Source organism: Sinohyriopsis cumingii, unplaced genomic scaffold, assembly GCF_028554795.1.
Source record: "Sinohyriopsis cumingii isolate HCF-2022 unplaced genomic scaffold, ASM2855479v2 utg000695l, whole genome shotgun sequence".
NCBI classification, from domain to species: domain Eukaryota; kingdom Metazoa; phylum Mollusca; class Bivalvia; order Unionida; family Unionidae; genus Sinohyriopsis; species Sinohyriopsis cumingii.
Genome location: NW_028315924.1, coordinates 412,932 through 438,094, shown reverse-complemented (window position 1 = coordinate 438,094; position 25,163 = coordinate 412,932). Strand labels below are relative to the sequence as shown.

The window sequence follows — 25,163 nt, the reverse complement described above, 5'->3', positions numbered from 1 at the left end:
GTTTTCTGAGTTTCCGTCATGTTGAATCACTGTCGCATAGATTGACTGCACACAAGCGCTAGCGAATCTATATTGACTACGTGACGTCACAGACTGCTCTCTTCGGATTGGATGCGGGCTGACTGAATTCTGTAACGCGTGTTCGGATTGGTCAATGAACTCAATCCGTTTCAATCCTTTCTGTCCCTATAAATAAGCGCAGTTCACTGCATTGATTCACCTATTCTCGGAGCCTCAACATGTGGACCGACGTTGAATCTTCAACCCTTGTGTCAACAATGATGTTCAGGACGGACATGCTCATGTATGTCCGATCCAAGTGGACCGTTGTCCACAGGACCAGCAGCAGCCTGTGGATAAGAAGAGTCTATATAGAGAGACAAGGTTGCCTCAAGAGGACTCTGATGTATGGCCCTGCTTTAAGACGAAGTTTGAGGACAAGAAGATGTCGCAAATGCCCTTTATGTTAAGGGCATATTAACATAAACCAAAGGCCCTTTTCAGGGCCCCCATATTTCTCGAAAAGAGATAGCCTTTCCATTGCCTACCCCTTTTTTTATTTTATTTTTTATTTTTTTTTTTATTTTTTTTTTAAAAAATAGAGACCCTCCCTGTTTCAATTTTACATAGACCCTATACAGTCCCAGGGGTTTTTGGCCATGTTAAATTTACATAGACCCTATATTGTCCCAGGGTTTTTGGCCATGTTAATTCCCATAGACCCTATATTGTCCCACGATTTTTGTCCATGTTAATTCCCATAGACCCTATATTGTCCCACGATTTTTCTCCATGTTAAATTTACATAAACCCTATATTGTCCCAAGGGTATTTTTAATGATAAGTCCCATAGACCCTATAAGATCCCCATTCACTACTTGCGGCATAGGATGAACCGAACTCGTTATTTCGAAATTATTGTACAATATACATTAATCATCCTCGCGTGTCACAAAACACGAAACCGGATTACATTTAGTTAATTTTAAAAAGCATTTGTACAATTCCTTGATAGTATTAGGTGTTTGGAATTTACCAAAATGTAACAGAGTCAGACCCATCATATCATGTTTTTGGATATATTATGATTCACGTTGCCTTTTTATTGCCAAACATACAAGTTAATTCAAGTGTATATTGCATGCATTGAATGATAAATGGTGTTGGAGTTCTTATAATCTCATGCGATTATTCAGAAGAATCATTTCTGAAGGAACTTGGATATAATGTTAAAATCCTCATAAAGTCGTTCGAATGAAAAATAATTTAATTTCAAACTGTCGTGATGAATGGCAAGTTAGAAGTGATCGTCTTCTTTGGCTTCACATTGTCGTTCCAGTGTGGTTAACAAAAGTTTCCTTCAGACAAGCCAACGGACTACTCACCCTCCTGTCAATATAAACGTAAAGATACTTGCTATATCTGTAAGAAGAAAGGGCACTGGGCCACAGAGTGTCCAGACCATCAAAAAAGCAAAAGAGGTGTCAGAAGAAACAAAAGTCAAGATACTTGTAATCATTGTCAAGAGAAGAACATTGGTCTTCAGTCTGCCGTAAACAAACAACAGGGGCAAAAGGAAGATAGGGGTTCCGAACAGGACAAGAAAAAAGAGGTACACTCTCAAAAAGAAAAAACCCCGACACTACAGAAAGAGAAAAAAGAGAAGAAAGAAAACGAGACGAAAGTGAAGAAGAAGAGGTGGAAAAACTTGTGAAAGTGACGAAATTCAAACAACAGAGAGAGTGAACAAAAAAGACAATGAAGTCTATGAACTTTTTAAAGTGTTGTGTTGTGAATTGGATTGTAAAATTTGTAACAGATTAGACCAGACAGAAAACGTAAGTGTCTCTTGTTTTGGATTTTTATAGTCATAATAAGAACATACGCTCACGCACTCACTCACATACACACGTACATCATGGGGCAAAAAGGGATTTTGAGTTTTACTTGAGTTTGCCAAAATGAGTACTATCTCTTTTCAAGAGAAGTGGGTGGCTCTGAAAAGGACCGTTGGGTGTTTGCTATTTTTTTAAAAAAAAATATTTTTAAAAAACAACAACTCGGGAACGGGAAGCAATCAAGTTTACCAGCCTTAAGCCTTTGGCACGGCCAAGGCCTACTTCTGAGCTTGCTCCTGTCGATGATGATTTGGGAGAAATCACTAGGGAGAATATCTCATGTGTAGTAACAGGATTGTGCTGTTTGGCTCGGAAAGGTCTTTTTTTTCTTCGGTCCGATTGTCGCTGTTGGGTTTGCTTGTCATTTTAGGAAACGCGGTTGGGCTCCAATAGTTTTATTAACAAATATGCTTAATGATCATAAACGACATTGTGCAAGATAAATCACTGACAATGCTGAACTTGATTTCATGATTGAGAGGCACATTTATATGTCTGAATAATGCTTACTTATCGGATGGAACTAAACTTGGAACGATTGTTAGCTATATTGATAGTGACTTACCACAGCGTACTCATTTAAGATCTTCGATATTAGCTTATGTTTCAATAAACTTATTGTAGATGATAAACAGATTTCCTGAAACTGCAGTCAGGGCTGCTACAGATTCATTTTATGTGGATAAAAGATATGCGGATTTGTTAAAGATTGGTACCGATGCATCGTGGGGCAAATGGAGAATAAAAAGAGAACAAATACTCAGTTATTCTGAATCCGCTGATGTTGGATCTAAGGATATATATTATAAAAATAGTAAAATGTCACAATTATCACTAACACCACCGGTATATGATCCCTTATCCTAAAGTAACAGCTTATTTCAACGGACCTGGTAGTTCTGGTAAAACAAAACGTGCGATTGAATTATTTCGGAATTTGACATGGTTGTTTTGACGCCCACATATAGACTCGCCAGAGAAATGAAAGAACAAGCAAGTTAAATCCCCCACTTATCACAGCTTGTTTCTATGGAATGGAGATGCGTGTACTCCTGAGCTAAAATAGGCTAAAAATGCATTCCTTAGATCATTATTTGGGATGAAATATGCACGGTATCCATGGAGATGTTAAAAATGTTTCTGGATTGTTTATTATCTCGTAATACTGATGCTATTATGTGCGGCGATCATCGTCAACCACCACATTTTGTTTGATCATCTCCGCATGACTGAAAGACATTCGTAGGTTATTATGAGAAAATAAATGATGATTACCGAGTACTTAATTCAGTGTTGAAAGATTCTAAAAAGACTACAGCCTAATAAATTTCAATGTGAAAACAAAATGCGTGAAGTAATTCCTGAAACTCCTATGAATGATTTTTGGAATATGTGGAGACCAACTGATTCGATGGTGACAAGTGGAAAGATAGTTCGTCATACACTTCAACGGCAATTATTTCTGTTACATAAAGAAAAGTTTTCAGATTGACCTGCGTCATTGCGTTATTGTCCAGTAGATACACGTTAACAAACCTTTGATGTTAAAATTCCTGGAATTAATGAGAAACAAAAACTTGTATTAAATGATGTTGTTTTAGTTCCGATTGATGCTGTTTAAAAGGCATTAGACTCCAAAATATCGTGCCGGACTTTAGTATATGTAATAGCAATTCTTTCGTCACAAGGATTAACTATTTCGGATACCAATATTTGGATTGTTGATGATCGTATTGAATGGCAAAATTTTGTTTTTTTGGCACTGTCTCTAGCCTGAAGAATGTCTCAGCTGTGGAGGGTTATCGTAGACTGTGCAGTGAACAATCATCAAAATTCAGGAAATCAACGACGATATAGCAAGGAAAAAAATAATTGGTTATCAGCGATCTAACTCCAAAAAATAAGCATGACTTTGATATTGATACTGAATTTATCGTGAATGAAAAAGAATGAAAATTACTGAGCTCTTTGCAACACAGTAATGTTGTGGTAGTATTTGAATAATAATCCAAGACAGTTTACCATGGATAGAATTAATATTAGTCTCTGTCATACACGCGAAAATGGGATGCTGAATGTAATTTACGTAAAGGCGCTGACACTCTTTTAGCGAATAATCCTTGACATGAGTGAATGCGGAGGTAGCTGAGTATCTTCAGGAATTACTTGTAGTTGTTCACGTACAAATCCATGTTGAGGAGCATTTGATTCTAATCTGTAGATTTCAGGTCAACCGTGGATCTTACGACGCTGAACATTTTATGTGTGGTTACACTCCAAATAGGATCAGTTGCTCTTTTTTACCACCTTCAAGTTCACCAGGCTCATATAAATATCTGACAGTCACATTACCTAGTATTGGTTGTTATGAGAAAGAGTCGTGTCGTTGTACTGGTATGCTTTATTTTGTGATTGCATTTATGGGTTTTATGGAAATTCCACGTGTAATTTCATTATTGAACGCAGCTATCACACTTGGTAGTCTTGCAACCCATTCACGAGATCTCTTGTCTGCCTGAACTTTCTTCAGGGATATTTCCTGCGCATATTGATATTCAAACAATCGCTCAGGAAGTGTTCTATTAAATCGCTCAACGATTTTCTGATTGCAGTGAATTGCGACGTGTCCTCGTCTGATTTTGACTTATGTTGTTGCATCGAAGATGTTACTGCACCAAGAAATATTTCGCCATGATCAACCTGTAGCAACTGTGGCCTTTGCAGAGCACCACGCTGACAAGTTCGTTCAAACGCAGACTCAACTTTAGTTGCTGTTTATGGCGATAGTGGTTCTGCTTCTTTATATCTACTTGCAACGTCAATGATAGTCAACGCGTATTTGTATGTGTGCAATTGATGTCTACCAGTTTTAATAGTATCATGTGGTAAAAACATCTGCTTGATGAACTTCATTGGGAGTGCCAACATTAAAATGTGCTCACTGAATTTTGTTTAGGTGGTGGTAGTTAAGCTTGCCACATTGCCTGTCGCACTAAGCAATCTTCAGCAACAGAACGTGTGACACATGCTGCATCAGCAAGTTTACCACTCGCTGCTCTACCCCTCCAATATCCTCTTGGCTTATAATAAACTGAGTCCATTATGATAAGAATAATCTGATAACTAATTACTAGTCCCTAGCACTGGTTTACCTTTCATCACAGATTTTATTAAAAAAATTAGCAGGTGATTCTCTGAGAGATTTCTTTTTACAGACTTCCACGTATGAACCAAATTCATGTCTGCAATATGTTGTTGTTGCAAATCTGGATTTTTATATGAAACATCATGAATGTGGCACGAATGATCAATCACATTTATTTGATAATCTCCAGGTCTTGGTTGATCATTCTCATCAAGTCGATTTCCAGGAACACATTACTTATATCCAGGAGGATGTTTTTTGTCAGGATACTTAGCCCATGGAGCACTTGGTAATATTCCCAGCGAACAGCAATATCTCCGCCTGCTGCATATGAGATAAATTTGTATTATTTTGTAGAACATTTTGCACACTTTCCTGAAAGTTGAAGTGCTATTACTTATTGTAACTGTTTTAAACCTGATGGTGAGGTTTAGTGCTCTGCATCAAACACAATATAAATCCACATAATTATTATATTTCTACAACATGGATGTCATTGATTTCTCAGCCACACAAAATTAAGAGCCAGTCAAGCATTATCCAGCTCTACCAAATTCTATCAGAGCAATTATCATAGGCCCATCAAAGTCTGGTAAGACACAATTGTTACTTAATCCGATGATGAGCTGACTCAAGTTGGACAAGTTATATTTAGTGGTACCATCTGTAGATGATGAGAGATGCTATGATGTGCTTAAAGTTTTTAATGAAAATGCAAAGGTGTTGGACGAGGACGTGGTGATGCTATTATTGATTTTATCACCAACATCAGTGATGCGCCATTGGTATATGATCTTGATGGTAGTATTAAAAACCTCATAGTATATGATAATGTGATGTTAGACAAACAATCCAATCCAGCATGGATATATTCCAGAGACAGACACAAAACACCGATATTATATATGTTACTCGGTGATATGCACAGATACCTAAAGTAATCAGAGATAACTGTAATCTTGTGATTGTCTTTAATGGTGTTGATACCCACACACAAAGAAACATTCACCAAACTTCGTGTTATGGGGACATGGATATCATCAAGATTAAAAACTTTTTTCTCAAAAGCTCAAGTGATTTCTCATGGATTTATCATGATAAATTTACATGATTCTTGATTGTGATATCAAATAGGTATCAATACAATTTTTGATTGAGAGACCTGTCACTTTTTGTACACTAACAGGGTGATGACCAACAAGTCTGTAAATGAATAAGCATACAAATTTGACACAAGAACAAATAACCCTGCAGAGACCTCAGTGATGCTAATCTGTTCAAATTTGTATGAAGCTTTATTTTTACAAATGAAAGCTGAGCCTAAAATGGTCTGTTTGCCCTACCTGCTGCTAAATATGATACAGAATCAAGATGTCAAGAAATTGTCTTTACATCTGCAGAAAACTGTTGCACATGGGGTTTGATTTCAATTATTTATAAAACTTAGCAAATAGAACCCATTGTGTTTGTATTTGCACATATTTGTTGTTATACTCTCAATACCTTGGACCTTATTTCACTTGGATTTTGTATGTAGATATATCCATGCAAAAATAATTCAAACATAGCAGACAAGGTCACTGTATCTGTTGCATAACTGGGAAACCTGCATTTTCTTCTATCCATCAATTACACATTTAACATCTTGGGTTCACCTGCAGTCAAACAAAATGAGTTTTATATACATATGGACAAAATAAGTCAACCATGTCAAAGCCACATCAATGAGACTCAAGTTGCACTTTAAATTCAGTGATGCCTTGAGCATGCAGTCAGTTACCAAACAAAGCTGTATCCATGATAATGTGACACTATTTAATTATTATCCAAATTTATTTCCATGGCAAAACAAAATTATTAATTCTGTATAAGGGTAAGTCACATAATTTTAGACCACAACATCTTTTCTTTTGTCCTTGTTTTATGGAATGCTATCGGTAAGATAAAAGTGATACAATAGGTAAAAATACATTTATGTTGCTGATTATATAATCATGTACTGTTGTGTTAATTGAAGAAAGAGTTCATAATAATAAAATGTAAAAGAAGCAAATAAATAGTTTAATTACTCTTTATATAAGTTTCTAGTTATCTGATTGGTCAGTAACCAACACATAGGATATGGTATTTGCAGTTTTCATAGGGCTTTAGACAGTTACAAGAAATGAACATCACCTGTTTTGGGTGTACAAATAGCTAATGGCAACATCATAAATAAACTGTAACAAATAACTGTAACAAAATAACTAAAATGGCATTATAAGTTTTAAGAATATGCCCAGGACAGTGGCTGCAGATAATTTAAAAATAATATAATGAATGAAAAATCAAAATATAATTTATGACTTGCATTAGAGAAAACTTCAATTTTATGATAATTCTTAGAGATGACATTAATTGTGCCCCCTCTCCAGAAAAATTTAAAACGTTTCTCTTTCCAGGCCTACTCCAACAAACCTAAATGTTGTATATGCAATGCAATAGACACATTAATAAATCTCTTTCCAACAAATTAATTTTTAACTCTGGTTTCTCTAAACAGCAAAGATCTATTCCAATAAAGAAGGAAACCACATGCCTTGTAAGCAAAATACTATACAGAAAGCTCAGCCCAACAAAACCAATTGTAGTGCACATGTTGCAAAAGGCACACAACAATTTATATATTTCAGTCCACATATGTAATATGGTCATGTGTATTTGTCGATTCTGAGAACAACTTCACAATTTAATTTGCTGTATCAAAACATGGTAGTGTGTGTCTAAAAGGATGCACATAAATCATTTAAATATACTAAAAAAATTTAAAAAGAAGAATCTTTAATTTGGCATTGCCAAGTCAAAATGGAAAAGAGAAAGCTCTGATGGGTAATAAATTATACAATGGTCTTTAGCAGACACCTCAGGAAAAACAAACATAGCACAGTAGTTTAAAAATCCAGCATCAACAGACAGTGTAGACTTTGTTCAAGGCTTGCATTTTGGTAACGAAGAAGATTACTGATTTCAGCATAAAATGTTAAAAGGTTAAAGCCACTGTGGTCGACAGAAGAAGAAAAAAACATTTAATGCACAATAACATTAGACATACATAAAAGAACTAGACTAAATCTTGTGGATAATCTACAAGGTTAGTGAGTGGGATTGGGGCAGAATGGATAATGTCAAAGTCTTAGTTGCTGAAAAAATTAAAAATGGTTTCTGCAAAAAAATTTACCCTCAACCATACCCTCACCGAACATTTTGTGAAAAATGTATACTCTGGTTTAGTAAGAAATTTGGGTCAAAAGTTCAAAGATCAAGAATAAGGACTGAAAGAAGAAAAACTATTTGCATAATAACTTTTCTTCTAGACACTGTTGAACATAATATATGGAAAAGTCTATTTAGTTTTGGAAGGTGAAAAAATCAAAGGTCAGAATCATTCTGACTCATAAAAATACCTTTTGCTCTACTGCAAGTTTCTTGATCTAGCTTTATAACTGGTTTGTGCTCATGGTAATAAAGAAACCTATATAATTTGGTGTCTAAAGGTCAACGGTTATGGCTGTTGGTGGTGGTTTCAAGATTTTGACACCATTTAATGACACATTACAGGCTATAGATTGTGGCCAGTATATTTATTAGATAAAAAAACATGGGAAATACTACTGGAAAAACCAACGACCAAGGGGAAGGTACTGTCAAACATTCTTGCATACCCATGTTATCTAAGCCAAGACTCAAACCCACGAGGATAGAACTGAGATGTCAGTAACCTATAAACACAAGCACGACTGATGACTCGGCAATTGCAATGGTCCTGGTCATGGTAAGTCTAAAATGTCAATCCTGGTAACTTTTGACCACAATACCCTATCTGACGGATGGTACAGATCACTGAGATGTCAACAATCTCCATATCATCCATATCCTACTATAACATGCACAGAGGATTTCAGCATGAACTGGGCAGACAAAGTGGTGTTCAGACCTTCAGCATGAACTTGGCCAAAAAAGTGGTGTTCAGACCTTCAGCATGAACGTGGCAGACAAAGCGGTGTTCAGACCTTCAGCATGAACTTGGCAGACAAAGTGGTGTTCAAACCTTCAGCATGAACTGGGCAGACAAAGTGGTGTTCAAACCTTCAGCATGAACTGGGCAGACAAAGTGGTGCTTATACCTTCAGAATGAACTGGGCAGACAAAGTGGTGTTCAGACCTTCAGCATGAACAAGGCATACAAAGTGGTGTTTAGACCTTCAGCATGAACAGGGCAGACAAAGTGGTGCTTAAACCTTCAGCATGAACTGGGCAGACAAAATGGTGCTCATACCTTCAGCATGAACTTACCAGACAAAGTGGTGTTCAGACCTTCAGGATGAACTGGGCAGACAAAATGGTGTTCAGACCTTCAGCATGAACTGGGCAAAGTGGTGTTCAGACCTTCAGCATAAACTGGGCAGACAAACTTGTGTTCAGACCTTCAGCATGAACTGGGCAGACAAAGTGGTGCTCAGACCTTCAGCATGAACTTGGCAGACAAAGTGGTGTTCAGACCTTCAGCATGAACTTGGCAGACAAAGTGGTGTTCAGACCTTCAGCATAAACTGGGCAGACAAACTTGTGTTCAGACCTTCAGCATGAACTGGGCAGACAAAGTGGTGCTCAGACCTTCAGCATGAACTTGGCAGACAAAGTGGTGTTCAGACCTTCAGCATGAACTTGGCAGACAAAGTGGTGTTCAGACCTTCAGCATAAACTGGGCAGACAAACTTGTGTTCAGACCTTTAGCATGAACTGGGCAGACAAAGTGGTGCTCAGACCTTCAGCATGAACTTGGCCAAAAAAGTGGTGTTCAGACCTTCAGCATGAACTTGGCAGACAAAGTGGTGTTCAGACCTTCAGCATTAACTGGGCAGACAAAGTGGTGTTCAGACCTTCAGCATGAACTGGACAGACAAAGTGGTGTTCAGACCTTTAGCATGAACTGGGCAGACAAAGTGGTGTTCAGACCTTCAGCATGAACTGGACAGATGAACTTGTGTTCATACTTTCAGCATGAACTGGGCAGACAAAGTGGTTCTCAGACTTTCAGCATGAACTGGGCGGACAAAGTGGTGTTCAGACCTTCAGCATGAACTTGGCAGACAAAGTGGTGTTCGGACCTTCAGCATGAAATGGGCAGACAAAGTGGTGTTCAGACCTTCAGCATGAACTGGGCAGAAAAATTCGTGTTCAGATTACAATTCTTGGTATTGTCCTCCTTACACTCTTTTAGCCCAAGTCAATGCATATGATCATTACTAAATAGCCGTGTCTACCAATACCTACCGTGTTTACTGCATGGATGTTGAATGGCGTTCTCAGAAAAGGGGTCATAACAATAAATGCTTATTTTTGAAATACACAAAAAATTTTATAATCTCACCATAGGGTGGAGCATACTATGATGTTTATCCTTGCATCTCTCTGTTACCAATTGTGTCACAGTGCAATAACTGAACCTGTCCACCATCTATTAATACTTGATTTTGTTTCATTCTGACAACTTAGCTGGTCCACCATCCACCTATATATGATTTTGTTAATGACTGCACATGCACTGATGTAGTAATGAAGATCCTTATCAATTTCTGGGCCAAAAGTAACTTAAATTATTATTGCCCCAAACTAGATTGTTGATGAATAAACTGTATATAGTACATGTTGATAGTTTTTGATTAGTACATTCTGTCACTGGAAACTGGCACACTACATTTATCAACTAGTGGATGCATCAGTATGATTAATTTTAATGGTGTTAATTATGAATTTTGTTGATTTAGTTCTTTTCTTTCATTTTTAGATACATTTTATCTTCTTCAACCAGGCCTTTGTTCCTTCAACATGCCCACCCCAATACTTTTCTATGGTATCAACACTCCCTGGCAAAGTGTGAATGAATTGCAATCAATATTGCTAACTAAAACCTTCATTCATTGCTTGTTTTCAATTTAAAAATGGCAGTCAGTGCCCAGAAATTTGTAATGAAAGTCATGAAATTTGTAACTTTCAATAAGTACTCATCAGTTTTGTAAATTGTCCTTAAAGAAAACCTCAATATACTGTAAATACAATATATGGTGAAATATCAATGAATGAAAACATTGATAATGTCAACTGCTGGCAATACTTTGATAAATAAATGCCAATTAAATCAGTCTTTTCAACTAAAATTCATGTTTCGGTTTTATCTTTAAATTCAGTTTCAGTGTAATTATCAAAAATGTAATAAAGTGTATGCCCTATTGTATTCCAATGTGAAAAGTGTCATTCTACCATTAAAATGATGCACATGAGTGTTTTCTTTAAACCTAATTAGGTGCCAACTGTTTAGATTTGTAACTTGTGAAAGTGTTTGTTGCATTGTTACATTCATTTGAAAGTTGACGTGCATCATATAATAACAATAATCTAAAAAATATTGTGTATGAAATCAAGGGTTTGTTTTAATAAAACGTGTAGAAAGGCATGGAATAAGTACTGACACAAGAGCTGCAGTCACAGTCATGTGACAAGTCCACTCATTTTAACTGACTAAATGAAGTTTTAAATATTCTTTACGTAAGTAATATAATTAAAGTATCTACAACAATCAGTGTTGTATGCTGATCATTCACAAATATGAGAAGATAATGGAACCATGAAAAACTTTGTTTTTTACTTATGGTTTATTATGAGAAAGTGGGAGTCAAAGTTTGTAGTGTGCTTTAATTCCCCAGATCTGCACTCAGTTCAACAATGAGCAGAAATTCTGATCTTACTTCCCATAAATTAGAGCAACAATATTTTAGTTACATAAAAATAAAAACTGAATTTCATAATTGTTGTTTCTTGAAATAAGTGTGGATTCTTTTAAGAGGAACATGATCCAGTTCTGTTCTAAATAAAAAAGTAGTACAAGAATGTATCCACAATCAGATACATACAGGAATGATGTAATACATTATCTTTTGACTGGTACACATGTGATGTGTGTTGAAACCTTTGAGTGTAATGTTTTTAATGATCTTTCAGAGATTGATTATCCTGAAAATAAAGATATTTTATAAATAAAAGCAAACAACTTCATTATAAAAAAAATGTATTTATTAACACAATGCCAATCTCTTTATTTTCAGATGTGTAACTTCAGTGACATGCATCTTTGCTTACGCTGTGATCTGTTTCTGAAACCTGTTGTGTGCAAGTTATGAAGGATGAGGTCTATAAATATTTAAAATCTTATGTTTTAATTTATGAATAAAGCATATACCATGACTTATAATGGAAACAAGTTTTTATTCGATGGAAGAAACCGCTAATGAAGATTAATAAATGAACAGACAATATCTATAGCAACATTTAATATACCTACTAGAATAATATTACTTAACAACACTCACCACAAGTCACATGAACCCTATTGTAGCACACGCAATACTATAGTTCAGTGTCCAATGGTATGCCATCATGTTCATATCATGAACCCTATTGTAGCACACACAATACTATAGTTCAGTGTCCAATGGTATGCCATCATGTTTATATCATGAACCCTATTATAGCACACACAATACTATAGTTCAGTGTCCAATGGTATGCCATCATGTTCATATCATGAACCCTATTGTAGCACACACAATACTATAGTTCAGTGTCCAGTGATATACCATGATGTTCATATCATGAACCCTACTGTAGCACACACAATACTATAGTTCAGTGTCCAATGGTATGCCATCATGTTCATATCATGAACCCTATTGTAGCACACACAATACTATAGTTCAGTGTCCAATGGTATGCAGACATGTTCATATCATGAACCCTATTGTAGCACACACAATACTATAGTTCAGTGTCCATTGGTATGCCATGATGTTCATATCATGAACCCTATTGTAACACACACAATACTATAGTTCAGTGTCCAATGGTATGCCATCATGCTCATATCATGAACCCTATTGTAGCACACAAAATGCTATAGTTCAGTGTCCAATGGTATGCCATCATGCTCATATCATGAACCCTATTGTAGCACACAAAATGCTATAGTTCAGTGTCCAATGGTATGCCATCATGCTCATATCATGAACCCTATTGTAGCACACACAATACTATAGTTCAGTGTCTAATGGTATGCCATCATGCTCATATCATGAACCCTATTGTAGCACACACAATACTATAGTTCAGTGTCCAATGGTATGCAGTCATGTTCATATCATGAACCCTTTTGTATTACATGTATTATATTTTTGTAAAAAATGAATTTTCATGTATACATTTCAATAGGACTAGTTTGTAAACAAGCAATTACATAATTCAGGGTCAAATAATAAAATCATCACAACTAAACATGCACAGGAAATCATGCATTATTATTGTTTTCTGGCTTTTTTTTAAAACATTTTTAATACTTCCTGTACAGATTGGTAATGGTATCAGACCATGTGTTGTCACACATTAAAAGTCTTCTCCCTTACCATAATTACATATTATTACATGTATGTATTATCAACAAACATACTAAATATTATATCTTATTCAGTGTTGCCAATATAAAGAAATAAATATGGGGCAGAGAAAGAGTTCCAGTCTATACATATCTGTAAGTTTGTGTATATAGAGTATAATATAACAATTCAACTAGTCTTCGAGAGAAGGATTGGTTCCCACTGTTTGAATGAAGTATTGTTTACCACTGTTTGAATGAAGTAATGGTTTCCACTGTTTGAATGAAGTATTGGTTCCCACTGTTTGAATAAAGTATTGGTTCCCTCTGTTTGAAAGAAGTATTAGTTCCCACTGTTTGAATGAAGTATTGGTTCCCACTGTTTCAATGAAGTATTAGTTCCCACTGTTTCAATGAAGTATTAGTTTCTACTGTTTGAATGAAGTATTGGTTTCCACTGTTCCCAAATGTTCATGAAACTTTCTCTTCTGTCCAATTTGGATGCACTGTATTTTTCTAATATTATTTTAAGAAGCATTTAAGGCTGTTTAATTACTACGTTTATGATATTGTGTTCACATCATAAATTGAAAAATAAAAAATAACTTCTACAGTGTGTTGGTGAAATATAGATTGGTAAATGAAACCAGCAGTACTTCAATGAAATTCAGGTAACTATTCTCCATATAAATAATATGAAAAAAATAATAAAACAATTACAATATGGACATCATGGATTCTCAGTCAAATCAACAATGAATTCAGGAAGAAGTTTAAAATCCCTGTCTCTCTCTCTCACTATACACATGCATAAATAGAAACATATCTTTGCAAGTGTATGCACTTCCTGCTAGAAAGCTGACTCGATCTTGGCACTACTCAGGGATGTATTTTGCTGACATCACTGTATTTTCATAAAATTTGTTTTCACCTGAAAGAAAGAAACCCATTACAAAAATAATGATATACACAAAAATGTAGTAACTTATGTGCGGATCATAATACATCATAGACTGGAAAATTTTACACATTATAAACCAAGGAACGATTAATCAACAGTTATACAGAAAACACATTTAAAGGTCAGGCTATAAACTTTTTCCAGTATTATATGAAGACTGTGTGGCATTTGTTGTTCTTTAATATAATCTTTATATAGACTTTCATAATTAATGTGAATATGTATATATATATATATATATATATGAGATCCTTTCATGTTTATATATAAATATATATGAGATCCTTTCATTTTATTCTGATTCAAGTAGACATTTTGAAAGACTTCATAGACACACTTGAATATTCTGTTTGTGACAGTATAAAAATCAAAAATGAAAACTGCTTTGACACCTCCAGAGTTCTAATCAGGAGATAGGTACATGTTTTAAGTTTATAAATATGACTGTCTTCAGATTTGGCCATAATCATTTTGTTTCTTTAACAAAATTTATTTACACATTATTTATATCACCAAATGTGCTGCTGCCACCTTTGCAGTATGGTAAAATCATTCACTTTACATTTATCAATTTGGCAAGAGCAATATCTGGCATGGAAATCTGCAATCACACTTTATGTTTGACACCAGATGTACCTGTGAAATCTGTATCAAATGAATAATATTTTGATATTGTCCTTTCATTTGCCAGTAACTGAGCTACTGAAAGTCCTTAATAATTGTTGTACACAATGTACTTGACAATCACCCAATTTCTTCACTTCATCGACACAGATGACTCCATCACTATTTTCTATTAGTCGGCCATAATTAGCAATTAGTGTCTGTGTCATCATTACAAACAGTGGCATGTCACTAACATTTTCATGAATAATCCATACACACTGTACTACCTAGGGACTGGCAAGTAACAGTCATGTGATGAACACTACAGTTCTATGCCCACGAAGTGACCACTGTTGACCATGACTTTGAGAAACTCATTACAGAGTTTCCCAAAAGGGCACCTATCTCCATCAACACGCTGGTTCAAGGTATGGTACAGCAAATCATTTGTCATTAAACACATGCTAAGGGTTACTGTTTTATCATTATTATGCTTAGACTTTGACTTTGTGAATATTACTCTCTCCATCAGCAAAACCAGAATGGATATCATTGCTTTATATAAGCATACCAATTAACCCTGACAACCCCAACATTTGTCAGTTAATCTATAATAAATTTAGTCAGTGACACCTCTGTTGATTGTCTGACAATGTGCAAACTAGACAAGGATGAAAAGGGTAATGACAATGTGCAAACTAGACAAGGATGAAAAGGGTAATTTCATATAATAACATTTCTGAATATGGTATAACCAATATCTAATAACTCAGTTGCTATCCAGCTGATTGTCCTAGGCTCTCTCAGCCTGTTTATATATTATGTTTTACTTAGACATCTTTCAGGCCATTAATCTATTATAATGTTTTACTTATCCATATTTCAGGCCATTATTATATTATTATGTTTTACTTATTCATCTTTCAGGCCATTATTCTATTATGATGTTTTACTTATACTTCTTTCAGTCTGTTAATCTATTATGGCAAGTAACAGTCTTTCAGGCCATTATTCTGTTATTATGCTTTAATTATCCATCTTGGAGTCCATTATTCTATCATGACGTTTTACTTGTCCATCATTCGGGCCAGTATTCTATTATGTTTTACTAATCCATCTTTCAGTCCATTATTCTATTATGATGATTTACTTACCCATCATGCGGACTGCATGTTCATCGATAAACGTGTTTTACTTATCCATTTTACAGTCAATTACTGTTATGGTGTTAAACTTATCAATCTATGTTAGAGAACAAAACTTATTTATTCAAGATATACAGTATAATTTTTTTCTCACAGAGCTAAATTTGCAAGCAGTGGGGATGTGAAATACTTTTATTATTAAACTATGATGTAATTTGCAGTTCAACCAATCATATGGTGTGGTTAATTAATGTAATCCTGATTGTGTTCTTTCAATAATAAACATAAATTAATCCCCTTGTTTAAATTTTGATTCACATTTGCTATCATGTTTTGGATTTTAATAATAATAATAATAATAATAATAATAATAATGAGGACTTTGTATAGCGATTAATCTTTAGAAGCTCTAAGCGCTTAACAAAATTAGACAACACCTATAAGATAAGAAACAATAATATTATTACAAAAACAAACAACATGAAATTAGAAAAACATTAAAAAAAATATGCTGAGAATATTTCAGATAGGAAACATTATTAGGTCTTCAAGTTTGTTCTTGCAGTCGAAATATGTGAGTTTTGAGAGCTCTCTTGAATGTGATCACTGTGTCTTTGTATCTAAGTTCAGTGGGCAATTCATTCCACATTGCTGGGCCCTGGTATGCAAAAGAACACTGTCCATATGACTGTTTTCATAGTGGGAATAATGAGTATACGATTGTCAGAAGAGGAGCGTAAGTATCTTGCTGGTGTGTACACATGGGTGAGGTCAGATAGGTATATTTGACTAGAGTCCGACAGTGAAATGTAACACAGAACAAATTTTGTGTTTGATTCTGGATCAAATGGATAGCCAATGTACAGTACAGAGCAGTGGGGAGGTATGCTCTGATCATGGTACTCTAAGAATGATCCGAGCAGCTGTGTTTTGAATTTTTGAAGTTTCTGGAATAGATATTGAGATGAACCAGACAGAATTGAGTCACAATAGTCCAGTCTTGAAAGTACTAATGAACACACAAGTGTTTTAGTGGCATCAACTGAAAGATATTTGTGAATTGAGCTGATGTGTCTCAGCTCAAGATATGCAGCCTTGCATATGTTCATGACATGTTGGTGCAATGTGAGGGTACTATCCAGAGTAACACCTAGGTTTTGTACTGATTGTGTGAATTTAATGTTGGCATTGCTGATATTTATTGTTTGAGGTAAAGGATGTGAATGAGAAAGTCTTTTTGTTGTGATCAGAATGGCCTCAGTTTTATTATCATTCATCTGCAGCTTGTTACAAGTCATCCATGATTTCACATCAGAAATGCACCTCTCTACACCTTGGATGGTAGTATCAACTTCAATTGGGTAGCTAGATTTGTATAGTTGGGTGTCATCAATGTACAATTGGTGAGACACTGGATGATGATCTATGACACTTGAGAGTGATTGAGTGTACAGAATGAAGAGAAAAGGTCCAAGAACAGACCCCTGTGGAACACCACAACATAGATCAACTGGGCTGGAGTGTATTCCATTTGCAGATACAATTTGTGTCCTGTTGAACAAGTAGGACTTGAACCACAATAAATGTTTAATTAAAACTAAATGAAAGATATTGAAAGATATTCCTCATCACATTTTAATTTATCTAAAATTATTCAGATAACAAATTTCTAAGAACAAGCGGAACTGTGCATGTGGACTTAAAATAACTGTCAAACCTAAATCAGAGAACAAATTTGTATGAACTGAGAAAACTGTGCATGTTGACTTGATATAAATGTCAAACATAATTCAGAGGATTATTCAGTTTTTACCTAATCAAATCTCATTAACCTCAGGGAGCTCTATGTATGTCCTTGGTATAATTACCTAACAAAATTAAATGAATTATTACAATCTTACCCTCATCAAGTCTTGGTGAACTAAGAGAGCTGTATGTATGACCCTGATTAGCATCACATGGTTGAAGTTTGTCATACAACATTTCACCAGATGGCTGTCTTGGATCAGAAGAATTCCTGAAAACACGAATAATCAAACTCATTATTTGTGATATTGCATTTATTCTGTACAAACTAATTTCATTGTGTTGGCTGATTAGGTTTTGGCAAAATAGAAGCATAGTCTTGACTCTGTCCACAAATAATATTTTACAAAATTGACAAATATACTCATCCTCACAGGAAATTAAACACATTGTTAAAAAAGCAATGTTTGCGAAAAACCAAGTCTTATCAGGTAAACTTTTCTGACACTTGCATGATGTAAACGTTCATGTTTCAATTCCAGTTCTGATCTATACAATCTGTTATGACCCTATGGTCTTAAATTAAGTAATAGAAAAGTGTGAAATCCAGAAAAGTTTGTTTTATTCAAAAAATACAGTTTATTTCCCTAATGTAGAAAGTGAAAAATTACAAATAACTTACAGTATGGTGATGAAAATCCTAAATAGTTCTTAAAGTTCTATCACAAGTCCAAGAGTATTGAGTGAGTATTCCAAATGAATTCAAGTGGTAATCCAAATGAAGTTTAATTTATTCTGATGATGTGCCAATAAGTCTTTTTGTATCACAATGATATAATCCAAAATATTTTTGACTAGTAATTCACATTAATTCCAAAACAGGTACTAAATCTGAATGTCTAATGATTTTGTAATTCCAATGAATATCTGAAATAAATAAATAAAATCTGAACAAATGATCACAGCTGTTTATCTCTTTTTTGTTTATGCTAGAAATAAATAATTTTCAGTCAATTATACCTTATAAAACAACATTGGAATTTTTGTGAAGTTATTCAAATACATATTGGATCGTATCAATGTGGTACATCAGGACATTCAAAACTATTGGAAATAATTCAGAACATACATCAGGACATTCAAGACTTTTGGAATTGTGATGGGACATTTAGGATTATTTGGAATTTAATTCACAATAATATAAGCATCTTTTGAATGTTAACTTTGTATTCTAGGGGAATAAATTATTTATTTATTTTACTAAACTTATTGGCCTCACTTCTTTCTGTTACATACAGTAGTTTAAAACCTATTGTCTTAACAACATATAAGAGGGAAAAGTGTCCAAGTTGGCATTTCACAAGAACATGGTATATATCTTTAACAAAACCAATGCACTCGCATGTCTGTATCACGAAATGCCACAACATTTGTCTCAAAGTCTCTGTTTTAACAGATGAGAAAAAGTTTTTCATTCACTAAGTTAAGTAAGCCTCTTCAACAGCACTTTCTCAAACATGTATGAATGGATGGGAAAATGGATGCCTGGATTTTAATGTGTAACAAACCATGATAATCAGTGATATAAGAACATAGATTTGTGTCAGTAGATAGATAGATAGATAGATAGATAGATAGACAGATAGATAGATAGATATGCAACTAGTCACCTGATATCAGCAGATTGGTTTAATTTTGATTTTGGATCTGAAAATAAATGTGTACGAATGTAGATGCTTTAATTTTATTGGAGTTTTAGAGTATTAGTGTGGGGGGGGGGGGGTAGGAATAACATTACTCAGACTGGAATAAACAAAGAAATGGTGCATGCTCAGGTTTTCTTATGGACATTAAATATTTTATGATTGGCCAGTGTTTCCTATGGACACATACATTCTGACATATCCTATAATTTGAACTAATAATCTATTACTTTGATAATTAGAAGTAAATATGCTTGAGTATAATATATGATAGTCATTATTTAGAAATATTAACTTTGAAGAGGTACAAAAATAAAAGCAAATATCCTTATTACATAATGGAAATATTCTTAGAAAACAAAAACTAAACTATGAGAGTGAAGATATTAAGCTAACTATTGCAGTATACAATCCTATTAATGTAATAATCAGAGACACTTAATTAAATATAACACTCAACAATCTTATTAATGTAATAATCAGAGACGCTAAGTTAAATATAACACTCCACAATCATATTGTAATAATCAGAGACACTAAGTTAATTATAACACTCCACAGCCTTATTAAGGTAATATTCAGAGACACTAAGTTAAATATAACACCCCACTATCTTATTAATGTAATAATCAGAGACACTAAGTTAAATATAACACTCCAAGGTTTTATTAATGTAATAATCAGATAAATAAACATTACCATTAAGTGCTTCATACTGAGTTGCCCCTGTTTGACCTAATTGAAGAGCTTCATATTCTGTGGTGCTGATATCACTTCTGAAGGCAGTGTTCATGTACTCCGGGTCTTTGCTGCCAAGGGCCTAAATACATACAAGCCAAGAATAAAAAAAATTCTCTCAACAATAAATAAAAACTATAACAATGGGGAATATGAACATATCATATCTTCTGTAGACAACAAGTATGGTCAGAGCTGTTTCATTTGCTGCTACACAAATGTAAATTATTGTTCTATATGCACTGGGGACTTTTTTGCTCACAAAAAGAAATAATAAATTTGATGGGAAGGTCTTTTCTGACTAACTTGAAGATATATATATATATATATATATATATACCGCTCCGGTGGCCTAGTGGTTAGAGTGTCCGCCTCGGATGCAGGAGGTCGTGAGTTCGATCCCCGGCCGAGTCATACCAGAGACTTAAAAAATGGTACTAACAGCTGCCTCGCTTGGCATTCAGCATTAAGAGGTTAGTGTTAGGACTGGTTGGCCTGATGTAAGTATAATGTGACTGGGTGGGAAATCATGCTACATGACTGTGGCATGATGCCCCAGTGCTAGACATCACTATAAACTGCCACATTGCAGACATCGTAGAGATATGACTGAAAAATTGTTAAAGCTACATTAAAAAGAATAAAAATCACAAATCATATATATATATATATATATATATATATATATATATATATATATATATATATATATATATATATATATATATATATATATATATATATATATATCTGATGAGTGACTGCATAGAGAGTTGGCTTCTTAAAATTCTCAGAATGTATATACACACACACACACACACACACACACACACACACACACTGGATGTTTTTTATACACACTAATGAGTAAAACTAAAATCCCCAAAGTATATGGTCCACTCGAAAACTGAAAATAATGGCACAGAGTTGCACAGTGATAACCTCAGCCATGTTCAGAGATGTGACATAAATATTTCATGATTATAACATAGAAGCAACAATTTCAGCATCAAGAGGTAACATGTTTACAATTTTGGACAAAAGAAAAATATGGCGAGAGTTAATTTTGTCACAAATTAACATTCAAGAAAACAAAAAAAAATGTTAATTTGTCAATTTCATGTACAAGGAAATTATCATGCAACATTTTCGAAAAGCTAAAGATTATTTTTTCCTTTTTTTCTATTATAGTTAATGACGATAACAGTGAACATTATTATTCCTAAGAGCAAAATCAATAAAACAATATGGAAGGAAAAAGGAATAAATTATGCATTTAATATAAGTATGCACATTTTTTCTCAGCTAAATTTAAACATCTTGTAAACTCTAAATGATAAATATACAATGATTTAACAAAGGCTTAGATAGAATTCATGCAATACTTTGATTGGGTTCATGGAAAACTTGGACAGAATTCATGGAAAATTTTTATTGAATTTGTGGAAAACTTTGTATTCTTGGAAAACTTTGATTGAATTCATGGAAAACTTCTACTGAAGTCAAAGAAAGCTTAACAGACTGAATTCATGGAAAACTTTGATTGCATTCAAGGAAAACATCAACTGAATTCAGTCAATATTACAGAATGGAGGGGAGATCAGGTGCTCAGTTCTTCATACTCTATGGATGATTAGAGCAACCATATTTTGAATTTTATGAAGTTTCAGTAGTAAATACCTGAATGAACCAGAAAGAAGTGAATTACCATAGTCCAGTCTTGAAATTACATAAGTGTTTATATGGCATCAACCAAAGAAAATTGTGAATGGTACTGATATATCTAAGCTCTTTATATGCAGCCTTGCATATATATGTTCATTACATGTTGACGTAATGAGAGTGTACTGTCGAGAGTGATGCCTAGGTTTGTACTGACTGTAAATGTAATATTGGCATAGCTGACACTTATTGTCTGAGGTAAAGGATGTGAATGAGAAAGCATTTGCTGGTGATCAGGATGACTTTAGTTTTATCTTCATTCATATGTAGCTTATTGCTTGTCATCCATGACTTAACATCAGAAATGCATCTTGCTACACCTTGGATGGCAACCTCAGCTTCAGCTAGATTTGTATATTTGTATATTTGAGTACTACATTTGAGTACTACATTTTTTTTACTATCTGAGTAAAACACATCATTCTTTCACAAGCTAAATAAAATAAAAATAGACACACAAAAATATATTGATTGGAAAGTGATCACTAATATTTGTGTGGAGGAATGCAATGACAAAATAGAAAAGTGGATAAATCAATAGAGACAAAAATTAAACAATTTTGAGTGAACATTTATAACAGAGATGCATTCAGCACTCAAGTTGATAGAATGATTATCACACTATGTGCTAGAATCTATGCAATTAAAGCCAAAAATAAAACAAAGAATCATTCAAAACTGAACTAAACATATGCATAGGTGTAGAGTATATTGGGTTAGGTCAGTTACAGACAATACATGGCTTAAATTATTGGGAATACTATATAATTACATTTATCAAAAAATTAGGATTATTCTCAATTTTGTTCAGCCTAAACATTGTTCAGTACATACAACTAAAACAAATGCATACTTTTCATTGTGTTCTTATTTGGTCCCAAGACCAGCTAAATTTGCATAATGCCTTTTTATACCAAATTATAAAATCAGAAATATTACACTGTCACTTTGGATGATCTAGTTTTAGTTTGCTTTATTTTTACTTCCTTTTATTTTACACACAATTCTAGATTTTGTTTCTTCTAAAATTAGCTTTAATTTGATAAATCTTTAGTTTGGTTTGCTATAAATATAAAACTGTTTTAAGGACTGGCAGACAGACATGTAAATACTCAACTATATGTTATTATGAACACAGAGATCAGCACATTAAAAGAACAAAAATCATAATAATGTACCAATAATAACTTTAGATTACACCAATATTCAAATACAATATTATAATAATGTACCAATAATCACTTTATATTACACCAATCTTCAAGTGAAAGTCACTGACTAATGTCTCTACACACAAGTATATTATAACCATCAGTAACAGATAATACAAGCTGGTTATATGTATATTATTTTCAATTACTTCCTGAGATTTCAGTCTGGAATGGAGGGTGAATGCAAGCTTTCAGGTTTTTTAATGATGTAATTGATTTCTGTGCTCTGAATAATTTTATCAACAAAGTCAACTTCAATATAGACAACAGGTAATTAATGTCATTCTATGAGTTAATACAGTAGCAACCTAGTACATGTTATTTCTATTTCACTGAATGATTATTTAAATTCGTTTGGTGTGCTGATACTGGAATATAACAATTATTTGTGGTACATGATATTATGAATCAGGTTACAAGAATATAAGAATACTAGATATGACATGATATTATAATTCATGACACAAGAGCATAAGAATAGTATGTGTTACATGATATTTTGAGTGATGATACAGGAATACAAGAATATTGGGTGTTACATGATATTTTGAGTGATGATACAGGAATACAAGAATATTGGGTGTTACATGATATTTTGAGTCATGATACAGGAATACAAGAATATTGGGTGTTACATGATATTTTGAGTGATGATACAGGAATACAAGAATATTGGGTGTTACATGATATTTTGAGTGATGATACAGGAATACAAGAATATTGGGTGTTACATGATATTTTGAGTCATGATACAGGAATACAAGAATATTGGGTGTTACATGATATTTTGAGTGATGATACAGGAATACAAGAATATTGGGTGTTACATGATATTTTGAGTGATGATACAGGAATACAAGAATACTTATAAGTTACTGCATTTGTATGGGAAAATATGAACAAGTTTTTTGGATGGAATACTGCACGACCTTGGGAGTGAAGTATATCCATCCAACAAAACAAGTTTACATTTTTCCATACAAATACAGTAATCTTTTTATTATATGTTCATTTTCTTATTCTACCTAAAGCTTAATTATATAAACAAAATACACTCCAAGAAACAATGTAAGTGAATGTATGTCGTATTCTAAACGAAATACAAAAGTCCAGATTTATCATAACACTACAAAAATATTATTAATGCGCACATAACTCTGCCCAGGTAAATTTGAACTTAGTCGCGCACTTGACATAACTTTCGAAAGAAAATGGCGTGTGTAGTTAAAATTGAAATTTGCATATTGTGAATGAATGTGCATTGCAACAACTTTTCCATTTGATCTGGAATGAATAGATTTTGGTATTTTGTTTTGATTCGATGAAAGTTTGTGATTTTGGACTGGATTCATTGGTGCAATTTGTACATGAAATACATCGGATTGAAGCGGTGTGGGAGAAGCGTGTTTACATCTGCAAATGTGTTTGTTCTGTCATTGACTATTTGAAATCATAATGTGGGAAAAATATGAAGTGTTTCAATTGCAATGATCAAAAATACACTATTGAATTTAATGTTTATTTCATTTTGACTGCAGTAAGGAAGATGGCACTTGAAATATAGTCGAAATTACAGTACAATTTCAAAATATATAATTAAGCTTGAGAACTCATGACTCGTGTAATTTGGATTTGCAGAACTAAGAAAGTAATTTTGAGGAAATTCAGGACGTAAAACTCTAAGCATATTTTTGCCATTCTTATTACCAGCTAAAGGAGACAGTTTGTGCCTTTATAACTTGCATGTTATTTGTAGGTACCAAGCAATTTTATGAAATATGGTGTCTGTCGAAAAATCTGAAATAATGTATCAAAAAGTTAACGTGG

The 25,163-nt window shown here is 33.9% G+C and overlaps 1 protein-coding gene across 4 annotated transcripts in view; it reads right to left on the bottom strand.

The window, feature by feature from the left end:
- Positions 1 to 12,140: 12,140 nt before the first annotated feature.
- Positions 12,141 to 25,163, bottom strand: part of LOC149773275 (uncharacterized) — a 146,097-nt gene continuing 133,074 nt past the window's right edge. For all 4 annotated transcript variants that reach the window (XM_089946514.1, XM_089946516.1, XM_089946515.1 and 1 more), the window contains 4 exons: positions 20,365 to 20,485; positions 19,633 to 19,669; positions 18,118 to 18,233; positions 12,141 to 14,435 (listed from right to left, as the gene is read on the bottom strand). In XM_089946514.1, coding sequence (XP_089802640.1) covers positions 14,380 to 14,435; positions 18,118 to 18,233; positions 19,633 to 19,669; positions 20,365 to 20,485 — 330 coding nt within the window. In that variant the 3' untranslated portion in view covers positions 12,141 to 14,379. The remainder of the gene's footprint in view (positions 14,436 to 18,117; positions 18,234 to 19,632; positions 19,670 to 20,364; positions 20,486 to 25,163) is intronic.